Source organism: Lynx rufus, unplaced genomic scaffold (genome assembly GCF_022079265.1).
Source record: "Lynx rufus isolate CCGP_SWC_20201006 ecotype Redwood Valley unplaced genomic scaffold, mLynRuf1.p SCAF_11, whole genome shotgun sequence".
Lineage (NCBI taxonomy): Eukaryota > Metazoa > Chordata > Mammalia > Carnivora > Felidae > Lynx > Lynx rufus.
Window position 1 is genome coordinate 43,075,614 of NW_025814825.1, and position 18,149 is coordinate 43,093,762.

An 18,149-nucleotide genomic window follows, 5' to 3' on the forward strand; every position below is an offset into this window, starting at 1 on the left:
TGTAAAGCAGCCTTGCACAAGGGAGCCACGTGTCACAGCCTGGGGGATACACTGATCTGCAAAGCAACCATTCCTGGCTTTCTTCTAGGGAATGCCACCAGCTTAAACACTCGTGTATTTTATCTCCAGCGCAAGAGTTGTGAGGAAGTGCCTTGCCTACTCGTGATTAGCATGAAACAAGTTCAGGGTTAGGGGTCAGCCTAGATGTCAGGGTAAAAATGATACAGGGGTCTTATACACCCCTCTGGCTTTCCTTGCACCCTGTGACCGCTTTCTAAAGAGCTGTGCCGTAAGGATGCAGGGGTCAGGAAGGCTCTTACTGATCTGGGCCCTCTGAGGGGCAATCCTGGCCACGGCTGGCGAGCCCTGGGCCAGCTTGGAGACACTCCTCTCAGGGACGCCCAGAGCGCTGCCATTGGAGGCATTGCACAGGATGGGCAGGCTGATCTCCTTCTTGGCGATGGGGACCTCAGGGCCCTCTCCTTCGGCCGGTGGAGTCTCCTTATCCCCCGACGCCTTCTTGTTCAGCAGGTTGCTGATCTCCATGATGTTCCCGATGATCTCCACTGGGCCTGCCAGATTCTTCTTGCGTGCTGGCAGGTCGTCCTTGGCTTTCTTCAGGTAGGATGCTGGCGCCCAGCCCTCTTTGCCCAGGTACCTGGGGGAAGGGGTGGACATGATGTCACTTGAGCGCTGCTACCTGACCTCACACCCCAGGCTCCACCTGGCCTGGCCCAGCTGCGCCTTCTCCACTGTGTTCTGCAAGGCACCTGGCAATCCCACCACTCTGGAGGGAAGCGGGATGGAGGGCAGGTGGAAAAGACACCTAGGACACCAGTTCTTCCTCTCTCCTTGCTCTCTGCCTGATCCCTCCTTGTGTGGGCTCTCGTTCTCTACAGTCAGGCAAATGTGGGACATCAGGATGAGAAAATTCCTCAGATTGAGTTGCCCACCAAGTAGACTTGACAACGGCCTGCTACCTCCCAACAGAGAGGGCGATTCTAGAGATAAGAGCAAGTGTGAACGTGGTGTGTTAGGCAGAGGCCCTCTGACAAAGGGAAGAGAGATCAGAGAGGTGAACAGGTAGCACAGGTAAGAGGAGTTAGGAACCCCGAGTTCTGCTCTTGAGTCCCTTGGTGAGTCCCTTGGTAAGTCCCTACCCTGGAGCTCAATTTTTTCTCTCTTCTGCAAACTTCAGGAAAAGAGTAGCTGCAAAAATTTATCCAGAAAGATAGACCTTTCGAGACTAACTAGGAAGATGTCTATAAAGAGTGGCCAAGTGCGGGAGGTATGGATGCTAACTGTGGGGGTAGCAGACAGATCAAGTTCACAGAACAAGTCCCCAAACAGACTGATGTTAAGGGTAACACTTCAAATTACTGGGGGTAAGGGGCGCCTGGGTGGCTCAGTCAGTTAAGCGTCTGACTCTTGGTTTTAGCTCAGGTCATGATCTCATGGTTTCATGAGTTTGAGCCCTGCCTTGGGCTCTGTGCCGACAGCACAGAGCCTACTTGGGATTCTCTCTCTCCCCCATTCTCTGCCCCTCCCGGCTCATGCTGTCTCTGTCTCTCTCAAAATAAATAAATAAACTTAAAAAAAATTAAATCAAATTAGTGGGGGTAAGGATGAGCTTTCAATTACCAATTTGGAGATGACTGATTACCCAGTTAGGAAAAGTAAGTGAGACCTTGGCCTCACACCACAGGGGGAAAAAAAAATTGTGAATATTTGGTTAATCTTGAGGATTGAGAAAATCTTTCTAAACAGGACTCCAAAAGCCAAAACCATGAATGGAAAGACTGAAAGCACATGACTGGATAAAATGAAAACCTTTGGTATGGCACAACAAAACCAAAATGAAACAAAACAAAATGAAAACAAAATCAAAACCCATAAACAAGGACAAAAGGCAAATGACAGGGCTGACTTAATTTGAGGTGACTTGATGACTTCTGAAAACAAGCTTTTCCCTTTTCTCCCCATGGTGCTCAGAACTTCTACCCAAGCCCACTAAGAGCTCACCTCCCAGTCCACCAGTTGCACTGTCCCCATCGGCTCCCCAGGGCACATCTGGCTCTTTGCAATGGCTCCTCTGTGCCAGATGTCGGACACTCGCCCTTCCCACCTGCCTGATCTGACCTTGTTCTTGGGTGCTCATGAGGTGGGAGAAACAGGAACATGAAAGTGAAAGTTTCTATCAACATGCCTGAGCTTTGCTGGAAAGCCTAGGCAGGAGGTGGCTTCTTATGTTCACATCACTGGAAAGCACAGACAGGCTGTCCCAAGGTCACCTGTCTGGCCCCCTGTTTGGGGCTTGGAAGGCAGACATCAGTTAACACATGGATGGAAGTCAAGGGGCTGGCCTGCCTTCCCAAGGTAAGGGGTGCAGAGAGAAGCATAGAAATTTCAGGGGTGGACGGCAGCAACGAGTAAAGATGCCTAATCTTATGTATGAGCCACGAGCCAAGGCTCAGCAAAGCAAAGCAAGTAGCAGAGGGCCACTCAGCTAGCTGTTGGCAGCATCTGGCCTGGAACCTGGTGCTCCTGCATCTCAAGATGAAGAGCTTGATGGCTATGGCAGAGGTGTTCTTCTATGAGAACAGTGGGGAGATGGGGAGTGGGGTCTCATGGGAGTGATGGTCAGGCCTGCTCACTGCCCTGAGTGCTCCCACGTCCAACCCTGTTGTGTTCCTCTGGTGTTACGTGGATACAATTAGATTCCAGGCAGAGAGATGCAGGGGAATCAGGAGCGGCTGTGTGTGTCTGGGTCCAACTCGGCTCACATCTGCTTTCCAGCTCTGGAGCGCAGAATGACTCCAGAGGGAAGCAAACTGGAAAAGAAGGGATAGAGAGAGAGAGAGAGGGAGGGTATGTGTGTGTGAGGGGAGAGGGGAAAAGAAAGACAGGAAATGAGGATCAACACAGAGCCTGGAATGTTGGGAAATGGCATATTTAAGGGGGTGTCTGGCAGCCTTCTTAAGGTGGAATCTTTGTAGGGTTTTTTCAGTTGAAGCTCCCACTAGCTAAAGGGGTAGGCCACGGGGACAAGAGTTGACTAAAAGTGATGGCTCAGAGTAACATTGTTGATCATTTTAAGAAACTGGAAAAAACCCCGCAGCCTTGTAGATAACCTCCGGGAGGGTGGTTTCGGTGACCAGCCTGCCTTAGAATGTTTGCTGGCCCTCCCATGTAGATTTGTGGTTGCTGGATTTTGGGGTTGGGTCTAGTTTTTTAGAGAGTGTGAGAGTCTAGGGGCAGTGACTTTGGGAAACACACATCCAGGCACACAGTCCTGTCCCACCTCACAGAGCAGAAAGGAACACTTCAGCCCTACTGACTGGTATGCATGGGGCCAAGGGCAGGGGCAGCTATGTCTTGTCAGGTCACATTAAGGCTGAATCCCGTGTAGCCAATGACCTTCATCCTACCCGTCAGCATAGCCCAATCTTAACACCACCACGGTCCAAGATACTGTCTCCTGAGTGCCCACATCACTTGGGTCAATCCTGTCCCCACCGTGGGAGACAGAGCGGAGCACCCTTCCTGCCCAGGGTGGGTACGGGGTTCCCAGGTGTGATGGGCTGGGGAAGTGGTCCCCAGAGCTCACAGATACAAGACTATCTTGGTCATTTGGGCTACGGGCAGGGAAGAGAGAAACTGGGTGAAATCACCACAGCAGAATCAATTCTAAAGGACCCAAAAACATTTCCTGTGAGCCCTAACCCCACCCCCCACCCCCCACCCAGAAGGTGCTGGCTGGCTTCAGAGCCCCAGGACAGAGGGGACTGGAGAGCAGGACTTGGTAGGGGAAAGGTGAGTGAAGCCCACAGGGTTTAGCTGGCTTCTAGGATTGCCAGGGAAGCCCTCCCTCCCCTCCCCATGCTCCCAAATGGGTTTCTCAGTTGGGAAACATGATTGGGCCCTGCAAGAGGGAGGGGCAGAAGGAAGAGGCCTTTAAGCTAGGCTTGGGCTCAGGCCTTACTTCTACCCTGGCTCTTGCAACCATATAAGCCAGCCCTGCAGAGTGGAAAGGCCCCCAGTGTTGAGCTGTGGGCAGCAGGGACTGCCTGTTGGGACCTCAGCAAGGCCTGTGGACGCCAGCCCTTCAGGCGGCCTGAGCTACAGAGCGCACCAGGCAGCCAAGGCCAGACACAGAAAACCAAATTCAGATGTGCTGGACCCTCCTGGCAGATGCATGGGAAGGGATTGCACCACTGCCTGCAAGCTGAGCCGGGGCCCCTGTGCCCCACTGGCCACAACTCTGGCTCTGCTTGACGTGCCCCAGGAGAGAAGCTGCGAGATGAGCACTCTGTTTGAGCTGTTCAACCGTGCAGGGTTGAAGTAGCCAAGCCTGGGCTGTGGGCGCAAAGCCGCCTCAGTATCGACCTGCCAGCTGGTGCCCACGGCCACTGTGCAGTCTGCTGCCCAGGGCCGGAGAGGTAGAGGGATCTCTTACTTCCGCTGAGGCTCCTACCTGATGTACCACCAGCCCTCCAAGTTCTTCCGGATCACTTCCACAGTGACGCCCTTCTCAAAGCCAATCTCGTCCTTGCTCTGGCTGGTGTAAGGCTGTACAGTGACGTACTTCTCCTCTGTAGGGGGTGGATGAAGCAACAAGGCACAGTTATTTGAGGTTGGAGCTCAGGTCCTCCTTCCTGTCTCTTCCTCCTCGGGTCTGGCCCGGCTTAGCTGGTTGCCTCACTGTGGCTCCCAGTGTGTGCAGAAGCTGGCCGGGGCCCCAGGTGGCCTGGCTAAGCCCTGGCAGCAGAGAGTTGGCTCTCCCAGCCCAGTAACAGCAGTGAGGGTGCTGGGGCCTAGCGTCCTCAGGGGTCCAAAAGCTCCCTGGACTGAGGGCACAGTTAGGGGGAACCTGCCCCGTGTGGCACCTGAGTCAGGAATCCCCTGGGATGTCTGGAGGCGCCGTGGCATGCCCCCCCCTTCCCTGAACGTGCCAGGCCCCCATCCATGCCCCAGACTTGCTCTCTGAGCCCTTCTCCCACCTCTACCCCTTAAATCCTGCCTCTGTCTGATCTTCCGGCAGCCCCAGGGGCACCTCCTTGGTGAAGCCTCCCCTGACCACTAATGTGATCACCTGATTGTGTGATTTTCCCAAGAGGATTGTGGGGAACACACGTTCGATGGGAGTGATTACATGGGTTTTAAGATGAGGGTCCGGCGGCCAAATGATCAGCGGTGATGCTGACTGCAGCCATCAGCAGGGCCTCCAGGAGCCCAGGGTGGGCCAGCATGCTGAGCTGACCACACAGCTTGGGAGCACCCCTTTGGGGAGCTGCCTGCTCTACTGTCACATTCGCCTGCGAGCCTTGTTCAGGGCCTCCCCAGGTACCGGGAAGGAGGTGCCTTATAGGAAGACAGGAAAAGCCCGGGAAGGCAGGTGTGGGGAGGCCGGGCAGTGCTTGTCCTCCTGGATCTCTTCAGCCTCTCTCCTGGCAGGGGCCCTGCTGCCTCTGCACGGGTCCTTGCTCAGGCTTCCAGGGAGGTGTTCCTCCTGCGTCTGCTGGGGCCAGGTGGACTCATGGCTGGCTGGCCGGCCGCCCTGTCTCCTGGGTGGAGAGCCTCCCCAGAGAAACGTTCAGGTCTCAGGAAGGATCACACATCCCCATACTCACCCTCTGGGAGGAGGAGCAGACCTAGACAGAACTGGCCACACCCTCTGGGAAGGTTACCCTGAACTCATGCTGTCTCTTCCAGCCTGTGCCTGTCACACAATTGGGGCTCCAAAGGCACTAGGCAGCGCATCAATGAAGGGCAAGGCTGTCTGAGCAGGGGCAGGAGGCTGTGTTCTAAGATACCTGCCCCACTCCTCCTTGCTCCCAACTATGACAGTAACTCCTAGATTCCTTGGTGGACCCTGATGGGCAGCCTGCCTGAGCCTTAGGCAGCAGTAGGGGAGGGGGACGGAGGACAACTGCCACCTCATCCCCCCCCCCCCCACTGCCCCACGACAGGAGGGCCATCTGTTTACTTAGGAGGATCAGGGTCCTGTCTGCAGCCCTGTGCCGGGCTTGGATAGCAAGTCCCTCCAGGATGGAGGTGGCAAGGACAGAGCTGAAGGGCCCTGGCCAAATCTGAGAGGCTGCCAAAGGCGAAAGGTAGGTGATGACCCACTGGAGCCTCCACCATTCTTCGGCATGCGCTTCTCAACGGCAAGCTTTTCCCAGATGCAGAGGCCTTTCTCACCATCGACTAACTCCTGGAAGCTTTCAAATTCCCATCCAGCCACGCTGAGGAGAGCTGCCAAGATCGCCTGAGAACCTGGGCCAGCCAGATTCTGACTCGGGCCTTTGAGAAGTTCAGTGTGCTACACTCCAGCCCTCCACTCTCCTGCCTGCTCCTGGTCCCACTCCATTTTCCAGTGGGGCACGGTAAATCCTGGCCCGGGCCGTGGCCAGAGGGGCAGCGCCAGGCCCCGGGGATGTAGGGTTCTGAGGTTAGGGTGAGGCGAGGCCTGGGCTCCACATTTTGCCTGTGTTCAGCCGGGCTATTTTTAAAAGCCTGTGGTTCCAGCAGGAAGCCATCATTAAAGTTTTCCTAGGCAAAGTTGCCTCTGCAGGGAAAAATTATAGTCCTTCTCCTAGGAAGATCAGAGGAGTGCTGTCCTGCCGCATGGCAGAGAACAGGGCCTGGACCGTGACATGCGGGCCCAGGCTCTGGAGCTGTCAGGCCCAAGCAGCAGCCTCTGCAGCCCCCAGTGTGTATGCGGAGGACATAGCACTGAGGGCCATGTAAGTGCCCGGCCTCCCCTTGACCCTCTCGGAGAAGGCGGAACCAAGCACATCAGTTTTCCCTAGTGAAGCTGAGCTGCTCCTGCACAAGGCCCTGTTCTTGGTGGCCCTCGGACTGACGTGAACACAGAGGTCTGGGAGTTCGTGCTCCCGGGAAGAGATCTGGCTGGCCTAGAGGCTTGTCTTGCCCCGTCACTGTGTAGGTCCCAGGTGATGAGCATTCAGAGTACAACTCTTCCAACTGGTCTGTGTGGGGGTTTACTTTCCTGCCATGGCCAGCTTAGGCGGCGGAGGCACGGCTTCCCTCTGTGTAGACATGTGGTTGGCTGTCAGGTTCCCAGCTTCCACGTTTCCCTGAGGGAGAGGCAGAGCCAGCCCCTCTACTGGACCAGGGCAGAGCCCCGTCTGGGGGTGGGGATGGGGAACCAAGTCAGGATGCCCAGACAGACTGAAATGGTCTCAGGGGCTTGGGGAGGGGGGCTGGGGTGGGCAGCTAAGTCATTCAGGTTGCCTGGGGTCTCTAGAAGAGACTTTTAGGAATCAAAGTGTAGGAATCAAAAGGGAGAGGGAGCTGTAAGCTCAGGGGTGGGGGGTCACCTCAGGGCTTCTGGGAAGCACTGAGGCTGTGGTCACTCTGATGTGCCGTCAAAGGTGGGTGGCAACTTTGCCCTAGGGAGGGCTGACCAGGCCGCCCACCGGGTGGGTGGGTGGCTGGCTGGGGGAGGTGGACAGGCCTGTTTTGGTTTTGGAGGCGGGGTCTGGAGAACCCTGCAGTTTCCAAACCACAGACGCCTCCTCTTTCAAATGCTTTCCCCTCCGTCAGCAGTCTCCCTGGCTTCCCTCCCGGCCCCCACAACCTACCCAACCCCACTACAAGAGGCCTTCTGATTCCAAAGGCCTGGTTGGCGGAGGGGCTGGGGAGTGGAGGCCCCGGGGAAGCACTGCTTCTCTCTTGTCTAGTTATATATGACCCACTGCCTGTTTCCCCCCATTGGCTCCACTGCTTTCTCCCAGCCAGCTTTCTGCAAGTTTTTCTTGGCTGCCTGATTTAACTTAGTCCTGACTTAACTTAGGGCTGAGACTGGGAAATAATGCTGTTTAGGTCTCTGAGAGAGAGAGAGAGAGAAAGAGAGAGAGGGAGGGAGGGAGGGAGAAGGGGAGGGAGAGAAAAGTGGGCTTGTCCTCATTTACATATTTGTACACGTATGGATGTCCACAGAGTCGTGCATCTGGCTGGGAACGCATGTCCACATATACCACTGCATGCGTGTAACTCCGAGTCCGCTGCCTGTGCCCATGCAGTGTGAGGGGCTACGTATGAGACCGTATAGGAAGCTATATGTGTCCTCGGTGGTCAGAAGCAGACGTACGATGTGTCCAGAGCAGCTGAAGCATCTGCGACTGTAAATGCATATGTGGAATGTTCTACGTCGGCTGCACGAGCGGTATTACGTGTGTAGTGGCTGTGTGCCAGAGGCCACAGATGCGCAGCTGCGTGGGGGCCAGAGGGGACAGCGTACTGCTGCGCACGGGCAGTAGTGCTTCGTCACTTGTAAGTGTCCGTGTGCTTATGGAGACGCAGTTGCATTTGGGGTTCGGTGTAGGATGGCGTTGGGAGCAGATGCTGGAGGGGGTGGGGGAAGGCCAAGCTTTTGTCTCTGCGGTTTTTCCAGGCCAGCGTCCCCCTCTCCTCTGCTGCCAAGGCTCAGGGCAGTGTCCCAGGCTGGCCCCCCGGCAAAGCTGCTCCACCCCTCCTAGTTCTAGGGTGCCCCTGCTTTACACTCGAGCTCGTTCTCACCGTTTCCATGACTTGGCCTCCTGCCCTGCACCTTGGAGTCCAACCCTTGTTCCACCCTCAGGATGAGTTGGGCTCCCACAGCCAGTGCTCTGAGTGTGGTGCTGCACCAGCCACGGGCGGTGGCCACCTCAGCGTCCAGGCTTGCTGCTGCCTGGGGCTTGGGGCTGGTGCCAAAACATGGTCTCAGATTGTTCAGGAACAAGCTGTGGGGGTGGGCCGATATTCATGGGGCATCCCTGCTATCGGAGAGAGGCCAGTGCTCATCACAGGCCCTTCCAGCCTTGTTCTCGGTGAGACAGGAGAAACGGACCTCTGCTGGCCTGTGGGCCCTGGAGATGTTGAGGGGTTTGTTCAGAGGCTCGCCCCTAAGCTCCCTACTCCCAAGCTCCTGGATGCTGGAAAGGCCCTGAACCCGCAAATGTCTTAGTTCCCAATCAGCCTGGATGGCTGGCCAGGGGCCTCCCTGGAATCTTGACCAGGCCCCTCACAAAGTGCTGATGCCAGTGCTGAAGATGCTGGAAGCTCCTGGCTGGACCTGTCACTGCCTTCAGAGCTGGCTGGGGCCGAATCCCGGGACCAGGCTGGGACTGGCTTTTGTTCCCTTTCTAGTTTCCCTGGAGCTAGCTGAAGAAGGAGGGTTGTGGGCTGGCCCTTCTTCCTACTCTGTCCCTAAGTAGTTGCTGGAACAGCTTTGGCCGATGGAGCACCTTCTCAGAGGAAGCAGGCACCGAAGAGTGGGGGCAAGTGGGACAGCCTGTGCAGAGACTTACACCCCGCCCCCCTCATCTGCAGCTTCTAGGGCCAATGTGGCCTTTCTTGGTCCAGCCACCCCCACATCACATCCTGAATCCCATGACCCCCATCCCCAGGATGGTGGCAGAAGCCAGAGCCGCCCCCCAACTCCCAGTCATCCCAATTCCCAGGTAGCCCCCTGTGCCCTCCTCCCCAACACCCCACAGCTGCAGAAGGTGAGAGAAAGTCTAGCTGTTGAATCTGGGTGAGGAGGCCGAGTGGCAGACAGGAGCAGAGCTCAGAGAGGAAGGGAGGTGTTAGCAAGAGAGCGAGGGGCGGCAGCTGCGGGTCAGGAGAAGCCGGCTCCCACAGTCACCTCGGCTGTGCTGCCTGTTGACCATCCCGCCCAGGGTCCACCGGCGATCCAGACGCCGCAGATGGGCCTTGCGTCTCTTGGACACTGGTGTGGGAGATGGCAATGGAACACGCGGCCGACGGAACCGGCGGAGAGAATGGAGATGAGGATGAGATGGGATGGGGCAGGGAGGGGGATGGCGGGAGGGAAGTTTCAGGCTCCCAGGGCATCATCGCCAGGACCAAGCGCCAGCAGCATGCACCTGCTGGATGGGGGCAGATCTGCCCACTGACACGGGGGAAACTCCACCAAAGCCAAACCATGTGGGTTGTACCCCTAAGACCGAGAGGGGCTAAGAACTCACAATGCCAGCACCTGAGAGGTGAAGAGGGTCCTGGGACCCAACTCGGCACAAAGATGGCCCTCCCAGGCAGCCCCAGGGAAAGACTGCTGCTTCCACCATGGCTGGGCAGTCACGGTTCCTAGGAGGCCATGGGGCCCACGGCACCACCCATCTGTCGGCCACCCACTCATTACGTCCTGCTTGTGAGCCTACCGCCATGAGCCAGGCACAGTGTCAGGAGAGACGTGGGGGTCCTCTGCCATGGAGCTCCCTGTCCCTATCACCCTGGGGGTACCTGTCTTTGCTCTCTCAGCCCTCTCCGGGGCCTAGCACAGGGCCTGGCCAGCGGCTGAGCACCAGGAAATGTTGCATGGGGACGGATGCTGCAGGCCTTGGTTCTGCTCCTTTGCTGCACACTGCCCATCGGATTTCTGACAGCAGGGGACCTGCTGCCCAGTTCTCTGTGCTGCAGCCCCTCTCATCCAGCCCATGCCCTCTGGTTGCTGTGGCCCAGCCCCAGAAACCCTCTGTCTTCCTATAGAATGCCCAGGTGGAAAGACACCATGTCAGGGCTGCGGGGCACCAAGCGGCCCCCTGCAGAAGCTGGGGGTCAGACTGCTCAAGTATGGGGGAGACAGGTCAGCAGAGTCAAAGGAAGACTGTCCAGACACACCTGAGCCAAACCCCACCAAAGCCTCCTAGGAAGTACTTGCTTTTCTCGAAGGAGTGGTGGTGACCTATTTGACCTGCTTCTTGGCAGTAGGAGGCCTGGACCAAAGGTTGGAGATATGGATTCAGCTGAGGCCTCGCTGCCGGGTGCCTGTGTCACCTGGGGGCAGGCAGGCTTCTGTTCTTCTCTAAGCCTGTTTCCTCATCTGTCACTGGGGCTGACATCTGCCCTGGCACGAGCAGAGACAAGGGACTGAACGGGCCACGTGGAAAAGAAACGATCTCCTGTGTGAGGCCAGACTGGGAAGGACCCTGACAGCTGACCTCCCGGGCAGGTTGTTCGGTGGCTTCCCTGTGGGCAGAGGAAGCCTCAGCTGATGCTCAGGCCAGGGGCCACCGCAGCAGTAAGTGTTATTTCCCCAGCTGAAACCATGCACATGGACCATCTCACTGAAGCCTCACAAAAGCCCTGTGCAGTCAGCACAATCTCCATGTTAGAAATGGGAAAACAGAGGCACGAGGGGGTTAAGAAACCCTCTGAGTCACACACCTAAGTGTCAGGGCAGCACATGAATCTAGGTGGTCTGGCTCTGGAGCCCAGATTCTAGGCCCTACGATGTTCCTCCCCCTTGACCCTGCACCCTTGGCCTGCCTACAACAGGGAAAGCCCAGATAAGAGGCTGGTGCCAATGCGGACCCAGCAGGGAGAGAGGCAGATCATCGCCAGCGGCTATAGGGCACAAGGGCACAGGCAGAGACCCAGATTCTGGTTTTGGCTCTGCCACAAACTGAACTGGGGGCTCCATGGAGGTGACACCCCTGTGGGCCTCCATTTTCCTACTACCTCTGAGAGGCAATGGACCCAATGGTTCATGAAAACACTTTGCCAGTGTTGGGCTTGGCCCTTATTGTCATCAGTGGGTAAGAGGATCTTCAACCTCCACCCCAGCCCTCCTACCTCCTACTGCTAACATTTCAGAACTCTAGCATATGCCAGAATGCCTGATAATAGAAATAAACCCAAACAGCCAATTGTCTTTTTGGGATCAGGGATCAGAGACCTATGATGGGATGGCAATAGGCCTGGAGTAGAGGGGACCAATGTGGGATAGTCTCTCGGACACACCACAGATGCCAGGGCCCTGGGCTGGGGTGCTGAGCCCTGAGCTCTCCTGTTGAGTTGGGCAGAGACGCCCAAGATGTGATGATGAAGTTCATAGCTGCCCAAATGTTGCCAGGGGTACTGGCACACAGGTCCTATCAAAAGGATGCTGAGGAATCTATTTTAAAGATGGTCTCCCTGAAGGCACATGCACGCACACACGAACACTTCTGAATGCAGAGCCTGCACTGGTTGCCTTACTGATTCTTACTCTGTCAAGGTCAAAATCCTCTACAGCCTGCCACTGCTTGTTCTTGCACTGCAAAAGCACCTCCTCTCTCCTCAAACCAGGCTGCCATCTGTGTGCACACACCTCCCTGGCTCCTTCCTGCCCGGGACTTCCCTGCCTACTCAGTGTCCTGTCCTGCATCTCCCGACATCTCTGCTCTGACATTCTTGGCAAAGCCTTTTAAGGCGGGACTCAAATTCCACACACACACCCCCTCTCAGAAGTGCTTACAAGCAAAATGCTTCATGGGTGGGCAGAGGGCACAGTGGTAAAGACCACCAGGCAAAGGAGGCCGACCAAGGCTCAAGCCTTACGAGGACAATCACGTAGCTAAATGTCTTGAAGCCTCAGTTCCTGCATGTGGAAAAGGGGGATTTTAACAGTGCCTCCCAGAGTGGTGGCGAAGGCTTTTAAAGTCCCAGGGCCACACACCTGGCAGGGAATAATACCTCACTAGACACTCTAGGGATTGTTGTTTCTGAAAGGCCCAGGGATGACCCCAGAACGTGGAACTGGGTAGGAGGCAAGGCCTGATGACTGCAGATAAACTATACCAGAGCCAGCTCAGGGGCTAAAATCCTCCACCATTGCAGAGGTGCAATGGAACCAGAGATGAGGCTGGGTGCAGGCTCAGCCCCAGGGCTCAGGGAGCAGCCAGGAAGGATCGGGCACCCAGCCTGAACCTGCAAACTCTTCCCGACGGAGCCTCATCCCTGGAAACCTGTCACAAGGTAGATGTGCATTGCAGGGGCTGCAGCCCTAGTCAAGGGACTGAAATAAAGCATTTACATGGGAGGAAGGGTGGGGCTCCAACCGCCTGCCGAGTAACTGACATTTAGGGCAAGAATGAATAAGGAGCTGGCACTCGCTTGGCGGACTGCTTATTTTGGCCTGGGCAGCATGGAATGGAGGGTGTGTATGTGGGGGGCAGGCCTGGAGGTGGCCTGAGCCCCGGGTGGCAGGCCTCTGTCCCCCTGGCTCTCAGTCGTGCCCATTTGGACCATCCCCACTGACCATTAGGGCAATCATTCCTGTTGCTGGGACACAGAGGGTTTAGAAGTTCTTAGGAGCAGGCAGACAGGAACTGGGGGTGGCTCGGACTCCCTGGGCTCAGGCGGCCTGCTCTGGAGAATACCTGAGTCCACAGACAGTACTGGCCTGGGGGGGTGGGGAGGGGGGAAGGGCAGTGAGAAAATCCCAGGAAAACTTCACGAGGCCAGAGCTAATCAGAGGGGCTAGGGGTGCAAGGGCCACCTTGCGGTTCTTGCTACACTGAGAAATGACTTGCAGGCTTGTTCTCTGTGTCTGAACTGTTGGCCAGGATAACAGATATCCAGAGCAGAGACTTCTGAGTAGACATGCACAGCAAAAGTTGTGTGCACAAAGCCCATTGCGTTCATCCCTGCAGCAGAGAGCACACTGTGGGGTCAGGGAGGCAAAGGTTGGTCTCTGTGGGGTCCCCAGGGGAACCAAGGGCTTCTATGGGGAAAGGGTGCTGTGGCATTTAGTCCTAAGACTATTCTTTGCAGTCTCTGCCCCAAAGTTGCCAAAGCCTGAGATCCACACTCCAGGGAAATTTTCCCTCTAATTTGAGCCCCATGCAGGGCAGGTAGGGCCAGGCCTGGGAAAGGAGGTGAGCTTGTGGGCTGGCTTCAGTGAGATGGGGTCCCAAGGGAAGGGTCTGGCACATGGCCCAACTCACCTTAGGGATTTTGATGGCTTTAGGGAGAAGAGTGGGAAATGGGTTCACTCCAAGGGCCAGGAATGGGGTGGGTACCCATCCCTGAGGATCTCGAAGCAGCCCACACCCTGCAGATGCCTCATTATTTCCCCTCCGCATTGAACCTGCAGGCCCTTACCTTCCCCAGTCTTGGAGGTGTTGATGTCTGAGTCATCCCGAGTACCATTCTGGGCCTCCAGGTAGGTGGCAGGGACCCAGCCCTGCTCCTCAGAGGTGCTCACAAACCACCAGCCTGCAGAGGGGACAAGAGAGAACGCAGTCATGAGAGCCCAGCAGGATTGGGCGGTGGGGGTGGGGGCAGGGCATGGAGCCAGGCAGCCTGGGCACCTGGCAAACACCTGGCTTGAGTCCAGCCTTGAGAAGCCTGTGCCTCACTAAGAAGCAGCCAACACGCTCCCTGAGAGGAGGGCCCGATGGACGGTGATCCACACTTACACAAATGCTTGATGAAAAAATTTAACAGTAAAACTGAAACAAGGATGTGTCAAATGTGTGAAATCACCCTGTGGGAGAGGCCAAGGAAGCTCTGGCTAAACAGTGACCACTGAGGGTCTCTGAAACCCATTAGGACTACTGGTGTGCCTGGGAGTTTAGCTGCCTTCTCTGCTTTCAAAGGTATCCAGAGATAAATGCCTCACAGACACCTTCTGACGGCCACTGTGCCCCTGGCTCCATCACAGTCCATGGCATTTGCACATCGGTGCTACTCACGGCTACCCTGAAGTATGTTGACGTGTCAATCATACTAAGTGGGCACCGCACCCTTGAGTGACCCTTGGCGGTCACGGCCAAATGAGAAGAGTCTTTCTTGTTCCTTGGTTCATTCATTTATCATTTAAACAAATGTTGACTGAGCCAAGTACTCTGAGCACCTGGGTCTTGGGACTCCACTAACTGCCATCAATCCCATCTTAGAAAGAATTCTTCACAGGACCTTGTCTTTGCCCCCATCCCATTCCGATCCCTCTCTACCCCCAAAACAATCTGGCACTGGTTCTCTTTTCTGTCTATGACAGAGCTCGCCATTTCCAAATATGGACTGTTCCCTGTCAAGAGACCCAGGGCTTTTCCCTGGGCAGCACGGAGGCCCCGTCACTGCCCACAGCAGGGAACAGCTGCCCGAGAAGGGGGAACACTGGGAGCCTCCGAGGTGCTCCTTGTTGGGAAGTGGAGGGGGCTGCCTGAGAGCCGCTGTGATCATGGAGAGGGACAGGGGAAAACCGTGCCACCATTGCACAGGACATCGGCACCCAGAGCCACCTCCTAGGTCTTCCACAAGGTGTGACGGGCCTGGGATAGCACACAGCCTGTGATCTAGTCTCGAATGTCCACTGCACCCCACCCTCTCCGGAGTTCCACAACGCTCTGCCTGCTGCTCTGGAAAGACCATGACACCCGGTGACATCTGCACAGTACCATAATGACGGATGCATGTCATTACACGCTCATCTACACGGCACCAAGAGTGAACCCTACTGTCAACTATGGATCAGAGTGATTTGGATGTGTCTGTGCAGGTTCATCAGTAATGACAAGTATACACTCGGATGGGGGAGGCTGTGCATGTGTGAGGGAAGCACGTGGGAAACCTCTGTATCTTCAGTTCAATTTTGCTGTAGGTCTAAAACTGCTCTTAAAAAAAAAAAACAAAAAAAAGAAAAAAAACAAACCAGTTGTAACAAACAGGAAAAAGCCTTGGATGAGGAATCTGGAATCTCAAGGCCCAGAGCTATTTGGCTCAAGGGCCTTCCTCAGTTGGGTCACTGTCGTCCCTCTGGAACCCAGGGTGGATGTGTTCCTCCCTCCTTCCCTCCCTCTCCCAGAGTGGGATGGCGTGAGCCATCACACCCACAGGCACTTGCACATCTGGGCCACTGAGCAGGCTCCCTGGAGCAGCACTACCATCCTCCCTGAAGCCCCGGCCACAATGGTGTGGCTGCTAACAAGGCTGTGGCCAATGGAGGCCCCAAGGAAACCAGAAGACATGATCATGCAGGGGTCTTTTCCCCTTCTCTCGGCTTCGGGGGGAGCACTCTCTGGATCCCCAGCAGTCTCGGCCAAGAAGCACCATCCCCAGGTGCTCTTCCACAGAGGCTGGCCGGAGGTCACGGAACAGGACTCCCCATCTCATAGGGATTTCCACCATGAAGATGGTTCTGCCTCCTTGACCACAGGAGTGGGCACACGTGGTCAATCATCTTTGGACTGATCTGTTATCCCCCCGGACACTGTAATGGTTCTGGGGCTTTCTCAAGAACTGACAGGGGTACGTGGGAAGAGGTGGCCTGAGGGTTAAATCACTAAATCAGCAGCAAAGTCTAGAGATGGAGAAAGTCAGACTTCATACCATTGGAGTTCTGGGTTCCAGGTATGCTAAAGCTAGGCCACCTGTTGGACTAATTACAGTGAGCCAGTGACTGTCTATGCTGTTTAACCGAGGTGGAGTGGGTTTCAGTCACTGAATGTCCTCACTAATGCCATACCTACCCAGAAACCACCAAAGCTCATGACTAAAGGTCCACCATCATGAGTCAAGTCTGGAGTTGAAACTCAAGTCCACTGGCCACCTGCCACCACAGACCTCAGCAGGTGAGGACAGAGCCCTCCGAGCCACTCTGGGTAAGAAGTACCACCCCCAAATTTCCGCGCACCAGGATAAACTCCAAGAGCCCCAAAGGACAGTCACCATACTTCTCAATTTGGAGTCACTTCTGGGAGGGTCTTGAAGGCTGAGGCTCTCACATGATCCCCAGGTCCAAGCCCCAATGCCAAAAACACACAGGTTTTGGCTCCCATACCTCAAGACCCTCATCAACCTGACCACCCCCCAAAGCCATGCCAAATCCCAGCAGGCCAAGGAAGTACCCTGAAGGCTTGCCCTCAAAAGGGAGCTCTGCTTCCCAGGAAAGGGTTTCTCAGGATGGGCCTGGGATGGGACCAGGGATCTCACTGTCATTGGGAACACATGGGGATGTGTCTAGAGGAACAGTGGAGTTTGGAAGCATGTGTCTTGGTGAGGATTTGCTAAGACCCCTCCATGTCCAGCCCCTCCCAGCCTCTTTTTCTATACCAAGGTGTGCCACTGACAACTCCAGCCTCTGAAACAATCACTTCTGTCCCCACTGGGAGAATATTCCCTCCTCCCTTTGTGTGAGTCCACGCCTTCCTAGAAAAGCAGGCAACTTGATGGTCTCCTGGATGGCCAGGGTCACTGTCTTTTAAGCCTTCTATGTCTGGAATTTGGGCTCCAAAGTCATCCTCAGGAGAGGCAAAGGAGGCAAGCCCCTCTGTGGATGCTGGGAGGGTTAGGGTTGGGGGAGATCTTCTCCATCAGTCTCATCCAAGCTTGTCTGTGTCATCATCTGGTATAAAGTGAGTCCAGCAGCCTACAGATCTCTTGTTCTCTCCCTCTCCCCCTATGGCCATATTGGAGACCAGCCCTTGAATGGGCCTTTCCCCTTGGATCCAAGGGCCTCATAATGCCAGGGCTCAGGTCCCTTTTTTGCTGGTGGTATTATCTCCCCTACCCTTATTTCACCCTTTGGGAATCCTGTGTACATCCTGCTCTCTCCTTTTCCCCAGGAGCCAGGGTCCCTGCCAATTTCGCTGGGAACACTGGCCCGGGTTCCACTCCAGCCCAGAAATGTGCAGAGCTAGGCTGAGTGGCTCAGATTCTCATGTCCCTCCTGCCTCAGGCCCTGCAGAGGAGAGTTTGTCGCTGGGGTGGCTGTGGGCACCTCCACTGAGCAAAGGACAGGCTCAAACACTGCCCAGGTGGGCATGGATGCCCAGCTCAGCTCCACGCAGACCTCCCAGGAGCCCTGGCACACAGCTGGGTCTCTGGGGGAGGCTGCCTGGACCTGCGCCCACCCAGAGCTGCTGACAAGCCTCTCCTGAATGCCAGCACCTCAGACGTCAGTTGCTGTAACTGGGGCTCCCGACCAAAGTCCCTGCTGCTCTACCAAGGAGCAATTAGAGCCTGAACCCCTGGGGGTGGCCCGGCTTGCCAAGAGGGCTCAGTCATCAGCCGGCCCTGTGGGGCTCCCAGGCTCACCTCCAATGCCCGGGGCATCCTCTTTTCTGCAGAGGCTGAGTGTGTGGGCTGCATGTGGGGGTAGGTGTGGACAAGGCTTTGTATTTTTCAGTGCATGGGAGGTGGGGTATGCTCATGTACACATCTATGTGGGTGCATGTGCGCACGGAACAAAGGTGTGTGTACATTTGTTACACGTGATGATGATTATGGTCAGGCCCTAACTTTACATATGTTATTTAATCTTCAAGAATCTTGGGAAGTGTTAGTGTCATCATCATCCCCACTTTACAGATGAGGAAACTGAGGCAAATATAGATCACAATTAGACCTCAAACCCA

At 55.8% G+C, this 18,149-nt stretch overlaps 1 protein-coding gene across 4 annotated transcripts in view; it reads right to left on the reverse strand.

Moving 5' to 3' along the window:
• SH3PXD2A (SH3 and PX domains 2A) overlaps positions 1–18,149 on the reverse strand; it is a 234,714-nt gene that overhangs the window by 7,403 nt on the left and 209,162 nt on the right. For 2 of the 4 annotated variants that reach the window (XM_047072697.1, XM_047072699.1), the window contains 4 exons: positions 13,894–14,007; positions 9,653–9,736; positions 4,475–4,592; positions 321–658 (listed from right to left, as the gene is read on the reverse strand). In XM_047072697.1, the coding sequence (XP_046928653.1) occupies positions 321–658; positions 4,475–4,592; positions 9,653–9,736; positions 13,894–14,007 (654 nt within the window). The remainder of the gene's footprint in view (positions 1–320; positions 659–4,474; positions 4,593–9,652; positions 9,737–13,893; positions 14,008–18,149) is intronic. The other 2 variants (XM_047072698.1, XM_047072700.1) reach the window with 1 other exon arrangement.